Here is a 20,447-nt window from a genome sequence, read left to right on the forward strand (position 1 = left end):
ATTTTTTGTATTCTTTCTGGCCATGTGGAGTGTAATTCAGTAATAAATGCCTATACAACCCACACTGTGGTTTATGAGCAGAACTGATTGGGAATGACCTGGCATCAAACAGAGACAGCGACTATTTAGACAGCCTGACAGTCATGACACATTACTGCACAGTCACACGATTTGCTTACTGAGATGTAAATAAAGAACCATTGACTGGAAATGATTACGTTTGGCTGCTTGGAGACCATTTTCAGCCATTTATTCCATTTTATTTCCATTTATTTCAGCCATTTATTCCCAAACAATGATGGAATTTTTATGGATGACAATACAGGACATCTCTGGGCCACAGTTATTTGCAACTGGTTTGAAGAACATTCTAGATGATTCAGGGGAATCATTTGACCATCCAGGTCACCCAACATGAATCCCATTGAACATTTGTGGGACATCCTGAGAGGGCAGTTTGTGCACTAAATCCTGCACCGCAACACATTTGCAGTTATGGAGAGCTATAGGGACATCAGGACTTCCAAAGGGCTAGTTCAGTCCGTGCCATGTTGAGCTGCTGCACTGTGCTGGGCAAAAGGAGTTCCGTCACAGTATTAGAAGGATCCCATGACTTTTAGCACCTCTGTGTAATGTGAATGGAGCTAATGAAGGTAATTAGTTCACAGGTATATTTCTTATTTTGGTTAGATGATAGAATCTGTTAGTGCTTAAATTAGTGAAATAAAATATTATTAGACATCACATTCACACATTATATCTATTAAAATAACACTTAAAACAAAATATGAGTATGTACTATTGAATATGGGCCCTGAATTTCATCAGTGCTATGGGACTTGTTCTGTCTTAAAATGTCTTTTCTTTACAGTACGTTGAAAGTAAGCAGATTGTTGTGCTCCTGGTTTGCATACGATATTTTTGTGCACCACTACTGCACAAGCATTGTGCTTAACTTTTATGTTAATTGCTTTAGTTTCCCAAATTATTGCAACGTTTGTTATTTTTCTCTGGAAAGCAGTGTATGAGGAGTAGTCATAAAGGTTTAATTATCACCTAAAAAACTAAAATTAATTAATGTATTTTTGTTTGATTACAGATACATCACTGCAGTCATGGTACACAATGAAATCTGTGGGCTATAGTGCCACATCACACAATCAGGGGAGCTTGAACAAATTGGTGCAGCCCATTGATGAAGTGGAATATTGTACAGTAATATGTTTTCTGCATTTGAAGGGGAAACTTGTACAACAATCCATGCTGAGATGGTGGAAGTGTGTGGCAACTAGACACCATCATATAACACAGTGGATCGGTGATGCAGACACTCCCACTGTGCTCAAAAAATGGGTAGACCACCTCTCCATGAAGAACCATGAATCATAAGAGAAGTGGAAGCCCTGTTGCTTGAAGACTGGCGTATCACTGTTGAGACAATAGTGGAAAATATGAAAATTGTGTTAGCGAGGTAATAGTGGAAAAATGTAAACCAACGATGGATCTGTTCTCAACATTTTGCGTGACAGCTCACATCCTTCCCAAAAACCTGCCAAGCCGCAGAAGAAATGTTGTAGATGTATCAGATCAATACAGATTGATTCTTGAATCACCTATATACCATGAACAAGTGCTGTGTGTACCACAATGGCTCCAAGACAAAGGAACGTGGATGTGAATTCAACATTGGAGGCTCAACTGTCATCAGACAACTTTTTTTGTTACTGTCATGGTGTGGTGCTAATAAATTATGCTGGTAAGGAGGAAACCATGAGATGAGCATACTACTGGAATCTCCTGATGAGGTTACTGGATAAAGTCAATATGAAGTATCAAGGGAAGCTGTCCAAGGGGCTGTATTTATTCCATGACAACACTCCAGTTCGTTCTGCACTGGAGACAGTCATACATGTTACCAAATTTTGACCCCCACTCAGTTCTCTTGGCCTGTAACCCACTAACTCTTTTTCTTTTCTTGGGTACTAACTTCTTCCTCTTTAGTTGGGCGAAAAAACCACTGCATGGCATGCATTTCCAAAATGGTGAGAAGGTAATTTTCAAGGTTTCCTGAATAATCAGAATATTGCTTCTATAACCAAGGTATCTGGCAAGTCAGCTGTCATTGAGAAAAATATGTAACATTGAAGGGTGAGTATAGAGAAGGACTAATAGCAGCATCAAGTTTCATAGTTGTTGCACAACTTTTTCAAGGAGATAATTAACCTTTCTGACTATCCCTTGTGGATGTAGTAGCTTCGGTGTTAAAGAGTCTCTATTAGTTAACAACTAAGAGAATCAAATGAACGACAAAAGAAGAAAAGTTGAATGATTTGGTAAATGAAATGTTTATTCTTTCTTAGCATATGTACAATAAAAATGGAGGTGACTAGGGTAGCTGGTAGAGGATACAGGTGGAGTCGGCCCTGCGCATTCTGCGGCCCTCGTAGCCCAGGAAGTCGAGCAGCTCCTGCAGCGTGCACGTGCCCAGGTAGGGGTTGACCAGGTCACGCACGATCTGCTCCACCAGATCGCCCAGCTGCTCCTGGTTCAGTGCGATGAACTCCGGTGCCAGGTCACTGATGAGCTCGTTGAGCAGATCACCCACCAAACCGCCACCATTCAGGTTTTCAAAATTCACCTACATACCAAAATACACACATAAGACATGTTCTTCCCTCTGCTTACTGTGTGTACACTGAGAAACGAAGCTTGTCAAACTGGCATGAAGAATGCTACATACTTGGATATGCAAATCATTAGCATTTCAGTATAACTGCACAAAGTAAGTGAGAGCAATGCCATCTATATTCTACTTGTAAGGAAATATTATGGAGCAGGTTTCTCATCCAGGTGTTACATAAAAGTTGTTTGTGAGAAGATTGTGAAATCCAGATGTAAGAAGAAAAAATGTCTGCCAGCATTCTAATGAATCTGATGGTGCTAGGATCGTGGCTCATCAAGACTGTAGTTTAGTTTATTGTTCTGCAACATTACTACTCCCATTGCTTGGGGTCTCACAGCCATCATATGATGGGTTCAGGAAGGCTGTACTTAACCCTATAAAAGGTTTCAGGGGCACTGATCAATGAGAGAACGATAACGTCAAGTATTGTACGACCATATCAAGCACCTTCTGTCAGCATAAGGGCTTAATGTACAGCAAGATAAGTCAGAGAGAGGCACATCAACAGAAGTGCACCCAGCGATGATACTAGACACAGGAGTGGTACCACACTGTCTTTTCTGACAAGTCCAGGTTCTGCATAGAGTATCCCATACAACACATCCTTGTGCAGAGGCTCTGAGGACATCAAACATTGCCAGACTGCATTCATCATAGTGATATGAGGTCCGCACGTGATGATGGTGGGAGGTATCACTGAATTCACAACACAATCACCTGTGCTTTGCACATCCAGTAATTTGGACAGCAGCTGTTACATTTCTAATGTGTTGAGCCTGCCCAATTTATCCTTCAACAAGATCATGCTGACTGGATGTTGCCTTTGATGTTGTGACAGGCTTCAATACAAAGGGTGTTCATTTGTTGGCCTGACCAACACATTGTCCAGATCACTCACCCACTGCAAACATCTGGTCACAGATTTCCGAGAGACTGACTCGCCTGCCACTGGGATAGAGTTGAAGCAGCATGGAATGAAATACTTGTATTTGTGATCCAAGCTCAGCTGACTTGACACCCAGTTGTGTTAGAGCCTTTGTTACTGTCATAGATGCAGTTCTGTGTATTAAATTTCGTACTCTGTATATTAAAATGCACATCCTGTATACTCCCAAATCACTTATAAATTTAACTGTTTGTTCTTAACACAGCACTATACTGTATGTGCATGAGAAATAAAATTTTGTTGTTGGTTATCCTACCAAGTGTTGCAACTTTAATGGAGAACTGTGTAAAACACTTTCATGTATTTGGTTAAGGGCATTTTTGCCATACCATTTATTAACTGTTCTATTTGCTCTTTCTTTAGGTGGAGCAGAAGGAGATGATTGTTTATGCTGAAACTAATTGTAGCATCATGATCTAACTCGAGTCACATGTACAGGACTGCAAGTTATCTTTTAATCCCATATAAATACTGGAGATTAGTTTGTAAAATTTTCCTGGCTGGAATGTTTCCTACTCCCACTGCGGTCACAAACCAATCCATGTAGGCTAACCCTCAAATGAAGCTTGTAATTTTTTAGAATTCCTTGTCATTTTTGAGATTCTTAATTCTCTAGGTGCTGCATTCTCCAAATGTTAGCTGAAAAATTTGTTGTTTGGGAAGGGGCCAGAGTCTTGACCTCCCACCCACCCATGGATCCACACCTGCAAAACAACACAGACATTTCTAACTAGCATAAGTAGCAGCAGCATTGACAGAAAAGTTCACTTTGGAGGCAAAAGCTAATCACACTGTAACTGCAGTGCTTATTGACTAAACGGCTTCATTTTAAACCATGGGTGTGCAACCTGTGGCCTTCAGGCTGGATCCAGTCCATGATTTGATTTCAGTCCAGACCTTGAAAAAATGCATGGGAAAGCAGGGCACTTGCTTTTTACTCTGCCTGTGATGCATTTTCAGGTCTTTGCCATTCTGTTCTTTGAATTTTTCCAGTTTGGTTGCCATAAGCTGCAGCAAATATAAGTTAAGTTCAAGCAGTTTAGACTTTCAAACTTTTTAAAATGAGCAAAGAGATGATGGCATAATTTTTTTAGTGGTACAGAAAGACCCACATCTGGGAGAACAATCATCAAAAGCATTTTTGGATAAGTATTTAAAAATGTTTTTTAATAATGTTTATGGATATTAACACACTAAATGTCAAAACTTCCAGTGACCTGCATGTAGTCAGAAATCGCAATGTTACTACTAATTGTTTGTTAATTGGGATGTCCTATCTCATTGCCATATTTTGTTTTGATATTCTTTCTTGTATTAATGTTAGACATTGCAACTGTTGAGATTGAAGATAATTTATAATGAATTACCAGCAACCAGTTGTTTTATAGGTGTTTATTTTTCAACAATTAGGTTTCATGATGCTTGGCACCCCACCTGCAGGTGTTTACATTTATTTACATGTCATGAACATCTTTTCTTTGCCAACAACATTGCAGAATTTTGCAATGGAACTTTTTAAGAGACCTATTGTAAAATGTCATAATTAAAGGAACAACAAGTAAATAAATATGAACATCTCAAGATGAGTGAGCATAAAACGAATGTACTCTCAGAAACATAAATTTTGAGGCATAATCTGTTGGCATGGTGTGTTGGGAAAGAGGTGCCATTCATGTCAGGGTATAGTCCCAAAAACATTAATGTCACGGATGCCACAGTTATGATTTTATGCACTAAAAGTGCTACTGTCATGTCACGTGATCAGCCAGCCCATGAGCTTAAGTAAGTGTGTGAATCAGACTTGCAGGTCTCCAAAGGTAACCCATGCTAGTTGCTGGAATTTGTTCCGGAGTCATGAATTCAGAGACAAAAGTGTGCAGTTGCTCAGAAATTAGTGGTTTCATTTGTTGTTGTGGGCAGCTAACGTGGAACAGACATCAGAAGAGTGTTGATATTTTAGCATATCTGCAAGAAATGTCTGGTGGTAGACTTATATGAGCACTTTTAGCTGTGGAAGTCTGATGGAAGAAACTAACTCGATGGAAGGTAAAGGTATCATCAGTACTGTAGGGGAACAGTTATCAACACTGCTGCTACATGTCAAATCTTACCTTTACCTGTCCCTGCTGGATGGATGAGCAAAGATGGTGTGGGGGTGCCACATCAGTAGGCAGTTTCTAGAGTGACATCGCTGCACCCCGTCTGTCACAAATAGTATCATGAATATTCATTTTGAGTAAACTTGTGCCACATGAATCAGTATGCTTTTGTTTAGATCAGCTGTGTGGGGAACTTGCTAACTTGCATGAAAGTACAAGTAGTGTGTGTGCTGATGTAACTAAGTTAGTTTTTAGATTGATGTAGAGTGCATTTTGATGGATCAGAGATATAATAAACTCAATATTACTCAGTTCAGTTCCAGTAGCTTTATTCATGACAGTATATGTAGTGAGAAAGATGCTTGAAAAGAGGAAGTCTCAAATTTGGCAAGGAACCCCTGTAGTGTGAGGTTGCAAACAGGCCAATGATATTTACAGCATTCAGCACTCCAAATGATGTCTGCTGGGCAGCCACAATATTGGCAACTGATAGCAACAGGAGGTGGGACTGGAGGTATCAAATGGTGAGCACATCATGAAGCTATGGAGCATAGTTGAACTGCTTATTCATTGAGTAACTCACAACAGTGTCACAGTGCTACTAGTGTTGATACAAAGCAGAGCAATGCCAACAATAAACAAAACAAACATTGCATTCTACCTACAGCAACATTTGCCAAAGTTGACTTTTCTTCAGAATGGAACTCAAGGAATTTTGCACAGTGAAAAAGAAGTCTAATGTGAAATATTAACATTTTTGCAAGATGAGTCAGTGGAATGTGTGGTGTCGTACATATTCAACTGTGCGGAAAATGTAAATGAGGAGTACAGTAATGATGATGTGTGCTTAACAAGTTAAAGTGATATTGAAACAGGTGTCAAGTCATGTAGTCCATCATCGTAGCTGAACAGGAAGCCATAAATTGTGTCGCCACTGAAATGAAGTAAAGGACATTATTGTCAAAGAAGCAGGTACTAAACATAATTATATATGGGGAAAATCATCTGCAGCATAGTAAAAAAATCGTTATTTACAAATTTTGAATAAGTCCACATTAATATGACTGTCAGGGTGTATACAACCCCGGACAACCGGGAAAAACACGGAAGTTTTTTCATCCGGGAGAAAACAGGGAAAAACCCGGGAATTTTGCGGAATTCCGGGAATTTTTTCATTGTTTTAGCTTTCAGTTAAATTTTTGTAATTTTGACTGCAGAATTGATTCTCTAGCAAAGAATGTTATAGTATCCTGCTACTGGAGAATGATACTGCAGCAATACAATATAAACGAGAGGGAAAAAATAAAACTTTAGTGTCAAAGGAAATGTGCAATTTACATGAACAAAAAACCGTGCACGCACGAGCGTCTGCAAATAGCAAAAAAATGTCAAAGGCCTTAGGGCGCAGTCTGTAATTCTTCGTAACAATAACTGCTTGCTGTAAGCATACGTCACAACTGTTCACTTTAGGTTCGTTTGACCAGTTGCCAGCGGTCTGTTGCGCATGCCCATTTGACTCGCATATAAGCAGTACCTTCTCCCGCTACTTGAAGTTTGGCTGTTAGCTGTATCGGTAGTAGCAGCAAGCAGCCAGATGCAAACGACAAAAATTTTTCTCGCGCACCCTAGCTGCCAGATTAACGCTTGCACAGAGTTGCCTGAGTTGTAGTGGGGAGGGCGTTAACCCGCACGTGACCAGTGTTTACGTTAAATGATTTCGCTGCTTCTCTTCGTGTACAGCTCCCACGTCAAATGAAAACAAAACGGATTTCTGTGGCCGGGAGCTATCAAGTGAATTAAAATACATTCACATAATTACGGTGGGCAAAAATGTTTTATTAATTTCAGTTTTCTGATTTTATTTTATTTCCAAGTTAGTAACAGTCGAGCATTAATCGCCTTGCAGAACAGTTAAGTTATTTTGCAAGTTTGGCAAAGAAATTTGGCTTTATTAATCTTTCCGCCGAGGCAATCATTTTATTTGAAACGAAGTGTCCCATTCTACAGTATTGGCCTATTTCCAACTGTTCGCTGAATTTCAAGTGTACGTTATCATCTTCTGCCATATATGGCATTATGCCATAATAAAGAACCAAAAATGAGATCGTAGAGTACTGGTAGTCCAAGAAAATTTACATCCCAAAAATCACACTGAAAAGCTTAATATCAGATGGAACCTACATCATTGTGAATCTGGAAAAAGCCAATTTGCACTTCAAGCCGAATTATGCATTTTAGTATGGTTTACGAAATTCCGGTGCTCTTTGGAGTATCATCTGATGCCCTGTTTCTTTTATGGTGCATTGTAAGCTCTCCTAGTGCTTTATACACATGAACATACGGCTTTCTTACACCACTGCAGTTGCACACGCACAACAATGCCTGTTTTCTGGCGCTCTCTGGCAACTGGTAAATCGAACCTATTTCTCAGTCTACGGATAGTATTGCGAACGGTGGTTAGAAAAGCGTTACTTTCAAAGTAAATTTCTTTTCACGCAAGATGAATTATGTTAACGTGTGAGAAAGTGGGATGGATATCTAAATCACAGAGCGTTCGAAACTGAATAGTTTGAGGACCAGCCACTTACAAGAATTTCGAGCCGACACATTTATGTCATAATTTTAAATTTACTGGCATATTTGTGTGATGTATCTTAAAGTATAACACATGCAACAAAAAAAAGATCAATATTACATATGAAAGCCTAACTTCTGTTGTAGTGTGTTAATCTTAGAGACTAATATTATATGTGAAAGCTTTTCTTTTCTTGTAGATATACGGTACTGTGTACATTAATGTAAACCGTTAACTTTTCCGCATGCGTGTTCGCGATATGCAACCAGTGATCTTGCTATTGGCTGACTATAACACGTGTTCTATGCTCTGAATAGCTGCTGTCATCGGCTGGCGAGATCTCGTGGCTTGAGCCATGACTCGCTTACAAAAGGTCATCGCAACCTCGGTTTCAACGCTCCGGTAACTAACGCGCTGTGTTTGGTGCCATTCGAATTTATGCTTTCGTAATACGAAAATATGCAGCGTATATGTTGCTGCAAATCAAAGGTCTTTCCAATACTTATCTCCTTTTTTTATTTTATTTTTATTTTTTATTTTTATTAGAAGTTTCTCCAAAACTTCTCTGCCCCGTCTTTTCTTTTTTTTCTGGAAGTTCTACGCGACTGCATAAAACGTTAACCATTCAAAGGATTGATAAGTTTTACAGTTCCGAGGGAAAATCTACGGAAAACCTACTGTCACTTAGCACGGAGTAAGTGTATTTTCGCCCGGGAAAAAGCATAATTTTTTAAATGGGACATCCGGGAGAAATCCGGGAATTTGTTTTCCTTGTCCCCGTATACACCCTGACTGTGTAGTGCATAAGAAAATCTACAGATATTGAAGGGAGGACAATGCACACTTGTTACAAAAACTGGTGTTTGCACGTTTCAAGGATGCTCAATACAATTTACAGAATGCGCATGACAGTGACCTACTACATTATGCACAGCAAATTGTGTATGACATAGATTACGATGCTTTCAGTGCTGGCAGTGGATGTTTGCATAACTTCAAACAGTGCTAAAGAATTGGAAGATGTAAGATAATAAAATTTTAAAGCATTAACTTGATGATGCACAGCAAACTGCGGAATTGGGCCAAAAATTTGTAGATGAGATAAACAAACCTATTCCCTAGTTCAGTAAGGAAATTTTCAACTAGGATTTGAAGAGGAAAAATTTTCAACCAGGATTTGACGAGGAAAAATTTGAACTTGTGACCTCGCACCAAAGGGGTTTCTTGTGAGAGGCACAAGTCACATAGGCACTTGGTCAGGAACATTGTTATTGTGATAAGTGTACCTTGGGAATAAGTTTGTCTGGGGAGGGAGAATAATCCGAGTTGTTTGTATGAAAAGTAATGTGGACTATTGTCCTTTTACATACTATCACGTGAACTGAAGGATCACCAATAGGTGGTTACGCACTGATGACAACAATCTCTGACCTCTCCGTCCAATGATCACAAGGGGGATTTCTGAGGGCTGGTACCAACAGAACTCAAATTATTGGTTGAATCAGTAAAAACAAGGCTTGTGAATCTAATTAAAACAATTTAATGGGTGTAATGATAGGGTAGGAAAACCCATGAGCATCTCATAAATGTTTGTTTTAGTGACTGTGGCATAATTATTATGTCAAGAGGAGAATCACACATGTGTCATTTGGCTCATGTGGATCATGGCTGCGAGCTTCTTCTTTGACCCTCCACAGAAGAGGGACATTTCAGTCTTAAGGTGAATTAGAGAAAAAAATCAGCATAAGATACCTTTGGAACTGAGTCATAATCAACTTTGACATCTTCCACCTGTTACCCTCTCATGCTTAATACCTAAAAGCTGACACTATGACTGCTCCACCACCTGCTCTACCCTTTGTGTTTATCATCTCAGAGATGGTTAGTAATTAGTGTTTTATGGCGCTAAATGACAAGTTCACCAATGCCATCACAGCGGTGTTATGATTCAGTATACGTTTTTACAGATGTGGGCATGTGAGAAACTGCAACCATTGAACTACATGAATTACAGGAGCAGTCATAATGTAGCAGTCTTCTCTGCTGTATAAAAATAGTTGATGTTCTTCAGAACTTACCCGGAAGACTGCAACAGAGAAGCTTACTTCCATCGCCGTGATTGATACAGCAGAGTTGCTGGAACCATCCGCAGTGCCAATGTGCACTGTGCCAGATGTCTGGAAATCCTGCACCAGCAATCTGAAAACATTGGTCAGGTGATATTGAAACAGTGTTAACTTAGTAGAAATTGACAGAACAGTGGATATACAACTGTTACATATTACAAAAACACAATGTGCAGGTTTTTTTTAAAAGGATCTGGATTTTCCATGTTCAACATTTTCTTTTATATCTGTTTTGCAAGTGAGGGATACGTCTGATTATCTGATCACTGGTACTGCTGTGGTTTACATCTCCACTGACTGTTTCCCCATAGAAGATGATCTAAAAGCAAAGGCAAATATGGGGTACAGTGGAAATCTTGAGGTAGAAAAGATCACATAACAAGTACCCATTTTGCAGTGGATGTCAAGCTGCAGTTGTTTGAAGTTGCCATCTACTTTATTTAAGTTAAAACATGTTCTGTACTGGGCAGAATATGTGAAAAATGAGGAACTGTGTCCAGATTTGATCTGACCAACAGTCTTTATGGGCCAAGCATTTTTCGTTACGATGTTAATTGGGATAGCAAACTGAACTCAATACAGTTCTGCACTAACGGCCCAATGGGCAGCCACAGACATATCTAAAAATGCTGTGCATATTCACTATGTATTTTGGTTATGGCAGCAGTCCTATCAGACTTGCTTTGTGATACACATGATGCCACACTCCTTTCATGTGTGTCATTATTAAGGAAGACCTGTTGAGTTCTGTCTGTAAGAAAGTTTTTCATCCAAACTATATCTGGTACAATACTTTGTAAACATGTTTTTTTAGTAAGTGACTATGTGAAAGTATTTCAAAAAGCTTCCAGAAAGACAAAAAGTAGGGTGTCACATAAGAACAGCAGTTAAAGAATACTATCTAACCTTTGGCAATGCTGACCATTGTCATCTTTGAAATGTCAGACAGCTGAAAAAGCTCACTGCATAGAATCATTACTTCTATAAGAGTATCAGAAGAGGAAAGATCCCAAGTGGGCTCAGTCCCTAGAACACTTACATACCACAGGGCTTAAACTGATTTCTGAGGCCCGTAGAAGCCCAAGAAAAGTCGTGACTGAAAATGTGTTGTACAAGGGGCATTCACTAAGTAATGCAACACTTTTTTTCTGCAAGCAGGTTGGTTTTGTTCAGGATTCCACCACACCACATTACTCACCACTGCTTTGGCTACAAAACCCTATTTTTCAACATAATTTCTATTCCATGCCACCTACCTGGGAGAGGCTATATGATCACATGGTCGGTGTCAAAGCCAATGGTTTACTGCATCAATAACCTTCCCATCAACCATGTACTGTTTCTCACAAAGTGTATCCTTCATGGGCTAAGAAATTGAAGTTGAAAGGTGTATTATCTGAGTTGTTGAGTGGACAAGGAAGAACAGTCCAATGAGTTTTTGATAGTTCCTCTAGGATAGTCTCTCAACTACTGCAAATCGTGAAGCTCCACTGAACCGCCTTCTGATGAGCTCACCCTCTGTGCCCAATGACTAACTGTATTTCTGTTGATAGCAGATGCTCCATAGACTTTGTACAAGCATTTGTGAATATTCCTCACAGTTTCTTTCTCTGCAATGAGAAATTCAATAACAGCACACTGCTTGTAATGTACATCACCTACCGATGCCATTTTGAAACTGTCCTGCAGCTACGCTATCTGTCGGAAGTGATGGAAAATTGGTGCGCTCATTCATGAGACTTCAAATAATACATATGTAACGTGTAGCATTCGGAGCATTGTTTTTGGCCGAGAAAAAAATGTGGTGCATTACTTTTTGGGCAACTCTTGTAAATACATTTCAGTTTTGATCATTGCATCCTGATGAAGGACATCAAACAGAATAACCCCTTCAGAGTCCCAGAGGACCATCGCCGTGACTCTACAGGCTGAGAGGATCCGAACATTGGCATGACTTTACAGGCTGAGGCTGTAACTTGGAACGTTTTATTTGGAGGACAGTTGGTATAGTGCCACTCCATGGATCACCATTTTCTTTCCAGTTTGAAGTGATAAATCTATGTTTCAGTGCCTGTGACAATGTTCGACAAAAATTTGCCACAATCAGTTTTGTGATATGCAAACAGTTCTGCACAAATGGTCCTTCATTGCTCTATGTTGTTCGGTAAGGCAGCTAGAAACCCAGCTGGCACAGGCCCTTGAGTACCCCAACTGGTAGACGAGTGTGTCAGCACTACCAACAGAGATGTCCAACAGAGCAGCAAGATGTTTGATTGTGATCTGTCAATCACCTTGAATGAGAGTGTCCACACGTTCCAATGTTGCAAGAATCACAGCTGTATGCAACTTGCTGACATGCAGGAGATCCGACAGTTCTGCACAACCTTGTTGCAATGATGACAGATGCCTCACCTGACTCGCTCTGATTTTCTGCCAAAAGACACTCAATGACAGGTCTCTGCCTGGAATATGCCTCCATTACAGATGCCACTTTGATGGCTTCATATTGTGCCACGATCTATTGGGACTTCATAAAACTACAGGGGCTGAAGTGGAAATATTCTGTGATATCCCACACAAATTCCTAATTTTTTCAACTTAAGTTGATGAAGGAACAAAATTGTTGCATTACTTATTGAGTGCCCCTTGTACGATGACCAATTATAAGCCACTAGCAATTAATGAATGACATTTATGAAGGCAGGCTGCTGGTTACCTTCAGTAGGAATTGGAACACTCCACTTGTTAGGAACAGTGCCATGTGATATATTACTAATTAGCATGCAGAAATTAATAAAAAACATCTGTTGGTCTATGCACTAATTCCCATTGTCAGTACAGAAATCATGTGTTTATTTAAAGAGCAGACAAAATTGTTTCCTGGCAGGTAGGTAGCGTGTACTCCTCAGTAACTAACTTGTCCATGTTCTTGTATTGTAACTGCAGATAAATGACCCCTTCGCAAATGGTGATAGTGTGGTACAGTCGATAAAGAGAACTAAAGCCCATTTCAAGTATTAATACCTTATTTGCAGGGTGAAGACTTAATGTGGTTACAGGATAAGCCTATCCTTCAACAGTCAGCCATGAAGTCTGGTTGCAGGGCGTCTACCAGCCTCAAAAATCTCTTTCAGCCTTTTGTCAAACCTGTATTTCCCTATTTACTTGTTCTGTGGTTGACAAAATGCAAATTTAACATATATTAATGCCCAGTAATATATATATAAATACGCAGTAGAAGTAGGCTGTGGCAGTAACATGTAGTACATTATGGCTAACCATGGGTATAACATTATGTTTGCATAAAATGAAAAGAAAGCATAAAGCTGCATTAATAAACCAGTACAGTAAGATGTTAACCGCTAATATGGATTGAAACCTGTTAGCTGTGAGTGCATATGTTTTTCATTTCACGTTGTTCACAATTATGTTTTAGCTAACATGGTAATAGACTGTTGATAAGAGAATGGACATGGTGTACGCAGAATCTTCAGAAGAGATTCATGATGCAAGTTGTAATAAAACATTTGAACCAGCTCAGCAAACAAAGCCTACTTTGAGAGTGACTGTTTCAGATGCACAGTATTCTGTTCAACCTCATTTTTGAAAACAGAGCAAAATTGCTCCAAATATGTGCCTTAATCTACACCTGTTGTAAATTACTCCAAACAAACAGCACAGTAGCGTGCTAAGATGGTGAACTTACGTGAAGGGCCCTTCACCATAGAGGCCAACGATGCTTCCAGCTGACCCTTCAAGATTGTACTGTCCTGCGAAGTTGATCTCTGGGATACCTACTGAAAAGTTGGCCTGCAGGTTGTCCAGGTCATTGTTTACACTGTTGATGACGTACGACGTGAGACCATTTATTGTCACGTTATCGAAAGCACCTGTCAGTCTGGAAAAAAAAGAAAAGCCATTCACATTACAGCAATAAGTCATTACCAGTGCGAGACATAATTAGCTCAACCATATGCTCATTAATAGGCAAAATGAATGAGTATAACAATTATTGTGGAGTTCTTTGTAAATAAGACTTTCTAGATCATATGTATATTTACTTGTAATGACATTTTGGCTACTGCTGTAATCATGTCAAAACTTAGGACGTATAAATCAATGTTCAGTTGCATAGATTTTATTGAAACTGACACTGATAACTGAACAGCTTTATAACACAGAAGTATTCAATCAAACAGTTTGTCAAATTTTGTTTTGCTTGCAAAATATTTGACCATGTATGGTGCTGTGTGACATTTCTGTCAAAACATAGATCATGTCTGAAAGAAATTTTTAATGGGGAAAAGTTTGAGAAGGTGGCAGAGGTTGTTTGTGTTGACAATTCACCACGTATGTTTATTGAAAAATAGTTTCATGACACTTTATCTCACTGTATCGTGAGTTTTCTACAACTATGGAAAATACAATAAAGGATAAAAATAAAAGAGTACTGGCAGTTACCAGACTGGTAGAAGTGACACATCTTTTCTAGCCATTTATTATTCAGTAGGAGATTAAGAAGGAATCAATATTCTGCACACAACGTACAACGAAGAGTGCTATAAAATAAAAATAAGTCAAAGATCTGATTCTTCCATGGAATTTTGATCCAGTTCAGCAAACAAAGCCCACTTTGAAGATGACTGTTTCAGAGGCAGGCGTAGGCTATAAATTGTGTTCCTATGTTCTGGTATTTTAATGAACTGTCCCTGGGGGGAGGGGGCAAGTAGAAAACAAATGTTCACTACTTAGCTTCTTATTTCATATGAGGGTGAAATAATTCTAAATAAGTTTCTGATAACTTATTCTGTTTGTCTGTTTCACTGTCAGTTTGTAGAAGGTTGATGTAATCATAATCAGGGTTCGAATGTAACAATTCCTTTAATAGGATTGAATGTGTATATTTCTCTCTCATGTGAAACCATTCCCTGGACCAGTAAACACAGTGCCAAAGTCAATGATAGAAATGCTTTAACTGCATTTGTAGCCATTCCCACAAGTATCAAAATACGGTACACACAAATAGTGTCTGCTTAAAAAGTGAGGTTAAATTGACAAAGTTTGTTGGTATGTGCTTGTTTGACAGGTCAATGGCTAGATAAGAGTAAATTTGACAAACAAATGTGATCGTTTTTGTGGGCTTCTGTCCAGCAGATCTGCAGATGATTAAGAACACTATTGATGAACTACTCCAAGTGGGAATTGTGCTACCATCGGACAGTTCATGTGCCTTTAGCATCACACTTGTCCTGAAAAAAGACTGTACCGTGAGACTCTGTCTTGCTTAAAGGGTTCTTAATTCCAAGACAATCCATGGCAGTTACCCAATTCCTAACATGCAAGACTTGACTCATACACTCATGGGCACCATAGTGTTCAGTGTCTTCTACTGTAAATCGGTATATCTGTAGAGTCTAATTCACCCAGACAACACTGAAAACTGTCATCATTACCCCATTTGGTCTATTCGAGTACCTGCATGTGCCATACAGCTTTGCACTGTAAACATGGCAGCAATTCACCAAGGAGCTCTTATTCTGCCTCTCCCACTGCTACACACCTTTAGCCGCTATGTAACATCGAAGACCATGCTGTTCATTTAGAGCTGGTCTTAGCTGCCCTCCGTGAAGAGGGTGTTATCATTAATGAAGCTAAATCCCAATTTAAACAACTTGAGGCCATATTCCTGAGCCACGTCCTGGGTGGCATCCACCCCACAGCGTAGTGCGTACTTATGGTCCAGAACCTGCCTCTACTGGAGATGTACCATTAATTGTGTCATTTCCTTGGCATACTAAACTTTATCACCACAACTTATCAAATGTGGCTTCTTCACAGCCACCACTGAGAGATGTGCTGGCTGGAAAGGACAAACACAGCAAGAAAATGGTGGAATGGATGGCAAGCAAGCAAGAAGCATTCCAGACATAAAAAAAACGCTAATTAATGTTGTCACCCTTGCTGATCCTGACCCAGCTGTATGAATCACCCTTACACAGACACTAGCAACACCACAGTGGGGACTGTATTGCAGCAAATCGTTGATGACATACCACAGCTGCTTAGATTCTTCTCCAAGCAGCTCATGCTTCCCCAGTCTACGTGGTCTGTCCTTCATTGTGACCTATTTGTGATCTACACTGTAATCAAACATTCTTGTTGAGAGGAAGAAGGTCACAATGTTATGATTTACACCCACCATAAGACACTTGTGGACACAATCAAGAACCCACTTCAAGAAGTCAGCTGGTACCGTTTCCTCCATCTCGACCTCATTTTGCAGAACACTACTGACAACTGCTACATTCAAGGGATGGTCAACGGAATCGCAGATTACCTCTTGGTGGAATTTTGTTACAATACAACCATGAACTTATGACCACAGAGCAGCCCAATGACAGATTGGATGACCAGTCTTCGGATTGAACGCCAGATAAACGTTATTGAATATTGAGTGACCACTGCTGTGCGATGTGTCCCCAGGGAGAATACGCCCCATTGAGCCACTCAGTATGCAATGGGAAGTGTTCAACAGAGTTCACAACTTGAGACAGGAGTCAGAAAAACGCTGCACCTGGTAATGGACAAGTTTGTGTGGCATGGGGTTAAGCAAGACCACACAGGGCTGCCTAGCCCCCAAAAATGAAGCAAAATTGGCCGACATGCCCTGCCACAACTCAGACACTGTCCAAAATTGAAGCACATTTCAAACAAATACTTATCGACATTGTAGGACATCTTCCTTAATTGGAGAGCTTCTAGTATGTGCTATCGAACATCGAGATGGGCCAAGGCAGTACTCATCTGTGCTATTACAGCGGAAATGACGGTGTGCATGTTTATAGAAATGTGGATCAAGTGCTTCAGAATCTCAGAGCAGATCACCTTGGACCAGGGCTGGCAGTTCGAGTTGTCGCTCTTCACGGCCCAGTGTTGCCTGTGTGGCCTCTGTCACATGTGCACCATATCTTACCATCTGCTAAGCAATGACATAGGACTTCGAAGGTAGCTCTGATGTGCCATGGTGAATCATGGTCTGAGGCACTTCAATGGGTGCTCCTTTGCATCGTATGATGATAACATTGATGTGTCACTTGCTGAGATCCTGTATGGCAAAACCCTATCGCTTTCTGTGGACTTTGTACGGCCTATGTTCCACAATGCACACTGCCCTGGTGACATTAGTGGACTGAGTTCATACACCTATTCAGAACACGTTCATTCTGCCGCCATCACCAAACATGCAGCCAAAAGTCTTCGTTCATAAAGACCTTTGCCAGTGTGAATTCATAATGATACGTGATGACACCATACATCTAGCCACCATAAACAGGACCTTGCAAAATGCTCTCCCATGATGAACAAACATTCAGTGTATTAGTACACGACATACCAACAACAATGTCATTTATGAGGCTTAGGCCTGTGTTGATTCTTCAGGACGACCACACTACGACCCTCAAAGATAGACATTGGATCACCCAGTTCCAACACAGGCAAACAGATTAAGCTGATGCCCCAACCCCTCCCCTGGTACCAACAGCACCTCGTCAGCTGCTCAAGGAACTACTGTCTCCATCACCTGCACAGGCCATCGCCACTAACCACGTTACAGTAACTTCAGAGGGCTGCCTCAACACCTTGTGCAATAACATACATACATCGTTCTCCAGCATGATCCTCCCCGTTCATGACAGACAGCAAATACCTATACACACTGGAGGCCTGAAATGAGCTCACAACCACTGTACGGCAGCCATCCAACACACACCTCAATGAGAAACAGTCTGACAATGTATTGCTCATGCGCGAGCTGTGGACGGTTGTTCTGATGATCTCTCCCATCACTTGCTGTCAATGCAGCACACAGTGCTCCGTACACGCCACAGGGGCTCTGTGAGAACATCAAGAGGTTGAAACTCCCCTGACATCCCTGGGAGAGGATCTTTGGGGGAGAAAATGCAGAGACGATCAATGCATTCTTGGCGTTGTTATTGTGTGAAAGCTCTGTAAATTTGCTCAATATATTAAATGATTAATGTATAATCATGTTAGACATTATTCAGTATTGTTTCTAGCACTCCTTAGTACCCTACTTCCACAATCTGCATATATAGCCATTTCCACTAGTGCCAAAATACAGTATACAGAAATGGTATTTGGTTCAAAAGTGTGGTTAAATCGGAGAACATTTTTGGTAAGGGCTTGTTTGACAGATCCCTGGCTAGATAAGAGCAAATTAGACAAAAAAGTTAGATCGTTTGTGGGAGGATTAAACGATCAAACAACATGACAAACTTTAAGGCCCCCACACAAGGGTAATGAATCGCTGCAATCCATTGCATGGGTGACTAATCGCTTCGTAGATCGCACATGTATGGCCCAATCACAGCAATCGATCACTGATTGCTTGTTACTCCCAGGGAATCTAATGGTTCGCATGCGATTCATGCTTGCAGTAAGGCTGCCAGGCTGGTTAGCAGCAGTGTGTTGCATTATGGCTGCGACTCATCTAATTATTAAGTGTAGTTATCCAGTTTTGTTTCGTTTTACTTTGCTGCGTTGGGCAAGAACTATACATTAGAATTTATGGTTATTCAGGGACTATGAACTACCCTGAGATGCGAATCTGAGACTGGAGCTGCCATTTATATTAAGCATTAATACAAAATAAACCCACCAGTTATGCAGTGATCAACGTTTTGAAGCTTGTTATGTAGAAGCAGAACTGATTGGAAGTATCCGCTGGGCCCTAGCTGATGAATTTGAGTCGTTTATGAAACAATTACAGGGATGATTAAAGTCTGACTAGGGTGACGTACCATAATATTAATTAACATTTTAATTTAAATGTTCAGGACAAATACATTAAGAAGTTGAGGAGATTAGTGTTTAACGTCCCGTCGACAATGAGGTTATTAGACATAAAGCTCGGATTAGGGAAGAATGCGGAAGGAAATCGGCCATGCCCTTTCAAAGGAACCATTTGCTTGAAGCGATTTAGGGAATTCACGGAATACCTAAATCTGGATGGCCGGAAGCGGGTTTGAACCGCTGTCCTTCCGAATGAGTCCAGTGAGCTAACCACTGCGCCACCTCGCACGACGGTAAATATATTATGCAGCTATAGTGATAACTCTCTCATACAATTTATGGAAAGAGTTATGTAATCAATAGTACTGCTATTCACAACAATTCTATAGGCACATCGAGATTCGAAAAAACATTGTGTAAATACTTGAAACTAAAGTACACGACTAATAAATGAAAATTAATTGTATTGACACACTAGAAAAATGTACTCGATCCACTTGCTGTCAGTGAAGAACATAATATAGTCCATAAATAATATTCTGCTTTCGGGAAAAATTACAATTCCCATTCTTTTAATTTAGTATTTTGCAAGTCTTTGTGGAAGCATAGAAATCAACTGCGACTGTTGCTAAAAATAGTTCATTTTCCATAGTCCTACTACTCAACACGGTGGCATTCGTAATATTGGATGAGGTTGCTAGGCAAATCACTCCCGCGTGGCGACGTCTGAGTCTATAACATAACAGTCGCGACACTTACTGCTATTAAAAGTTGTTAGTTGTTACCGTTTGACAGCAGGAGCGACACTAGCGCTCCAAGCGGCGAGAAAGGAGAACTTATGTTGGATCTATTTCCTACGTCATATACGAAATATTTTCAATATTTTCTTGCCTCCAAGAGTTCGTGCAATATCAGAAGACATAGATGTTTCAAAAAATGATTCTAAAATTAGCGCAAGTACGGATAAAAATCATGAATCCAGTGGCAAGTTCATGAAGAAACATTTGTGACATTGGATAGAACTGCAGCTTACCATGTTGATAGAAATGGATTATTAACACAGATTCACACTTAAGGAGTACAGTCAGGTATCTCTACGTGCAAACGGGATCGACGCACCATTTGTCGTTCCATAGGCAAACTGTTTTTTAGTCATTGTCGTCGCCTGTTGCCACAAGTACGATCTTCATCTTTATATTATTCA

At 40.1% G+C, this 20,447-nt stretch overlaps 1 protein-coding gene across 1 annotated transcript in view; it reads right to left on the reverse strand.

Moving 5' to 3' along the window:
* Positions 1–2,326: 2,326 nt before the first annotated feature.
* The window catches only part of LOC126336202 (uncharacterized), a 59,001-nt gene continuing 40,880 nt past the window's right edge, over positions 2,327–20,447 (reverse strand). Inside the window, exons 3-5 of the mRNA XM_049999707.1 lie at positions 14,136–14,327; positions 10,382–10,502; positions 2,327–2,638 (exon numbers count right to left, since the gene is read on the reverse strand). Of these exons, the coding sequence (XP_049855664.1) occupies positions 2,387–2,638; positions 10,382–10,502; positions 14,136–14,327 (565 nt within the window). The 3' untranslated portion in view covers positions 2,327–2,386. The remainder of the gene's footprint in view (positions 2,639–10,381; positions 10,503–14,135; positions 14,328–20,447) is intronic.

The sequence above is a fragment of the Schistocerca gregaria genome, chromosome 2 (genome assembly GCF_023897955.1).
Source record: "Schistocerca gregaria isolate iqSchGreg1 chromosome 2, iqSchGreg1.2, whole genome shotgun sequence".
NCBI lineage: Eukaryota > Metazoa > Arthropoda > Insecta > Orthoptera > Acrididae > Schistocerca > Schistocerca gregaria.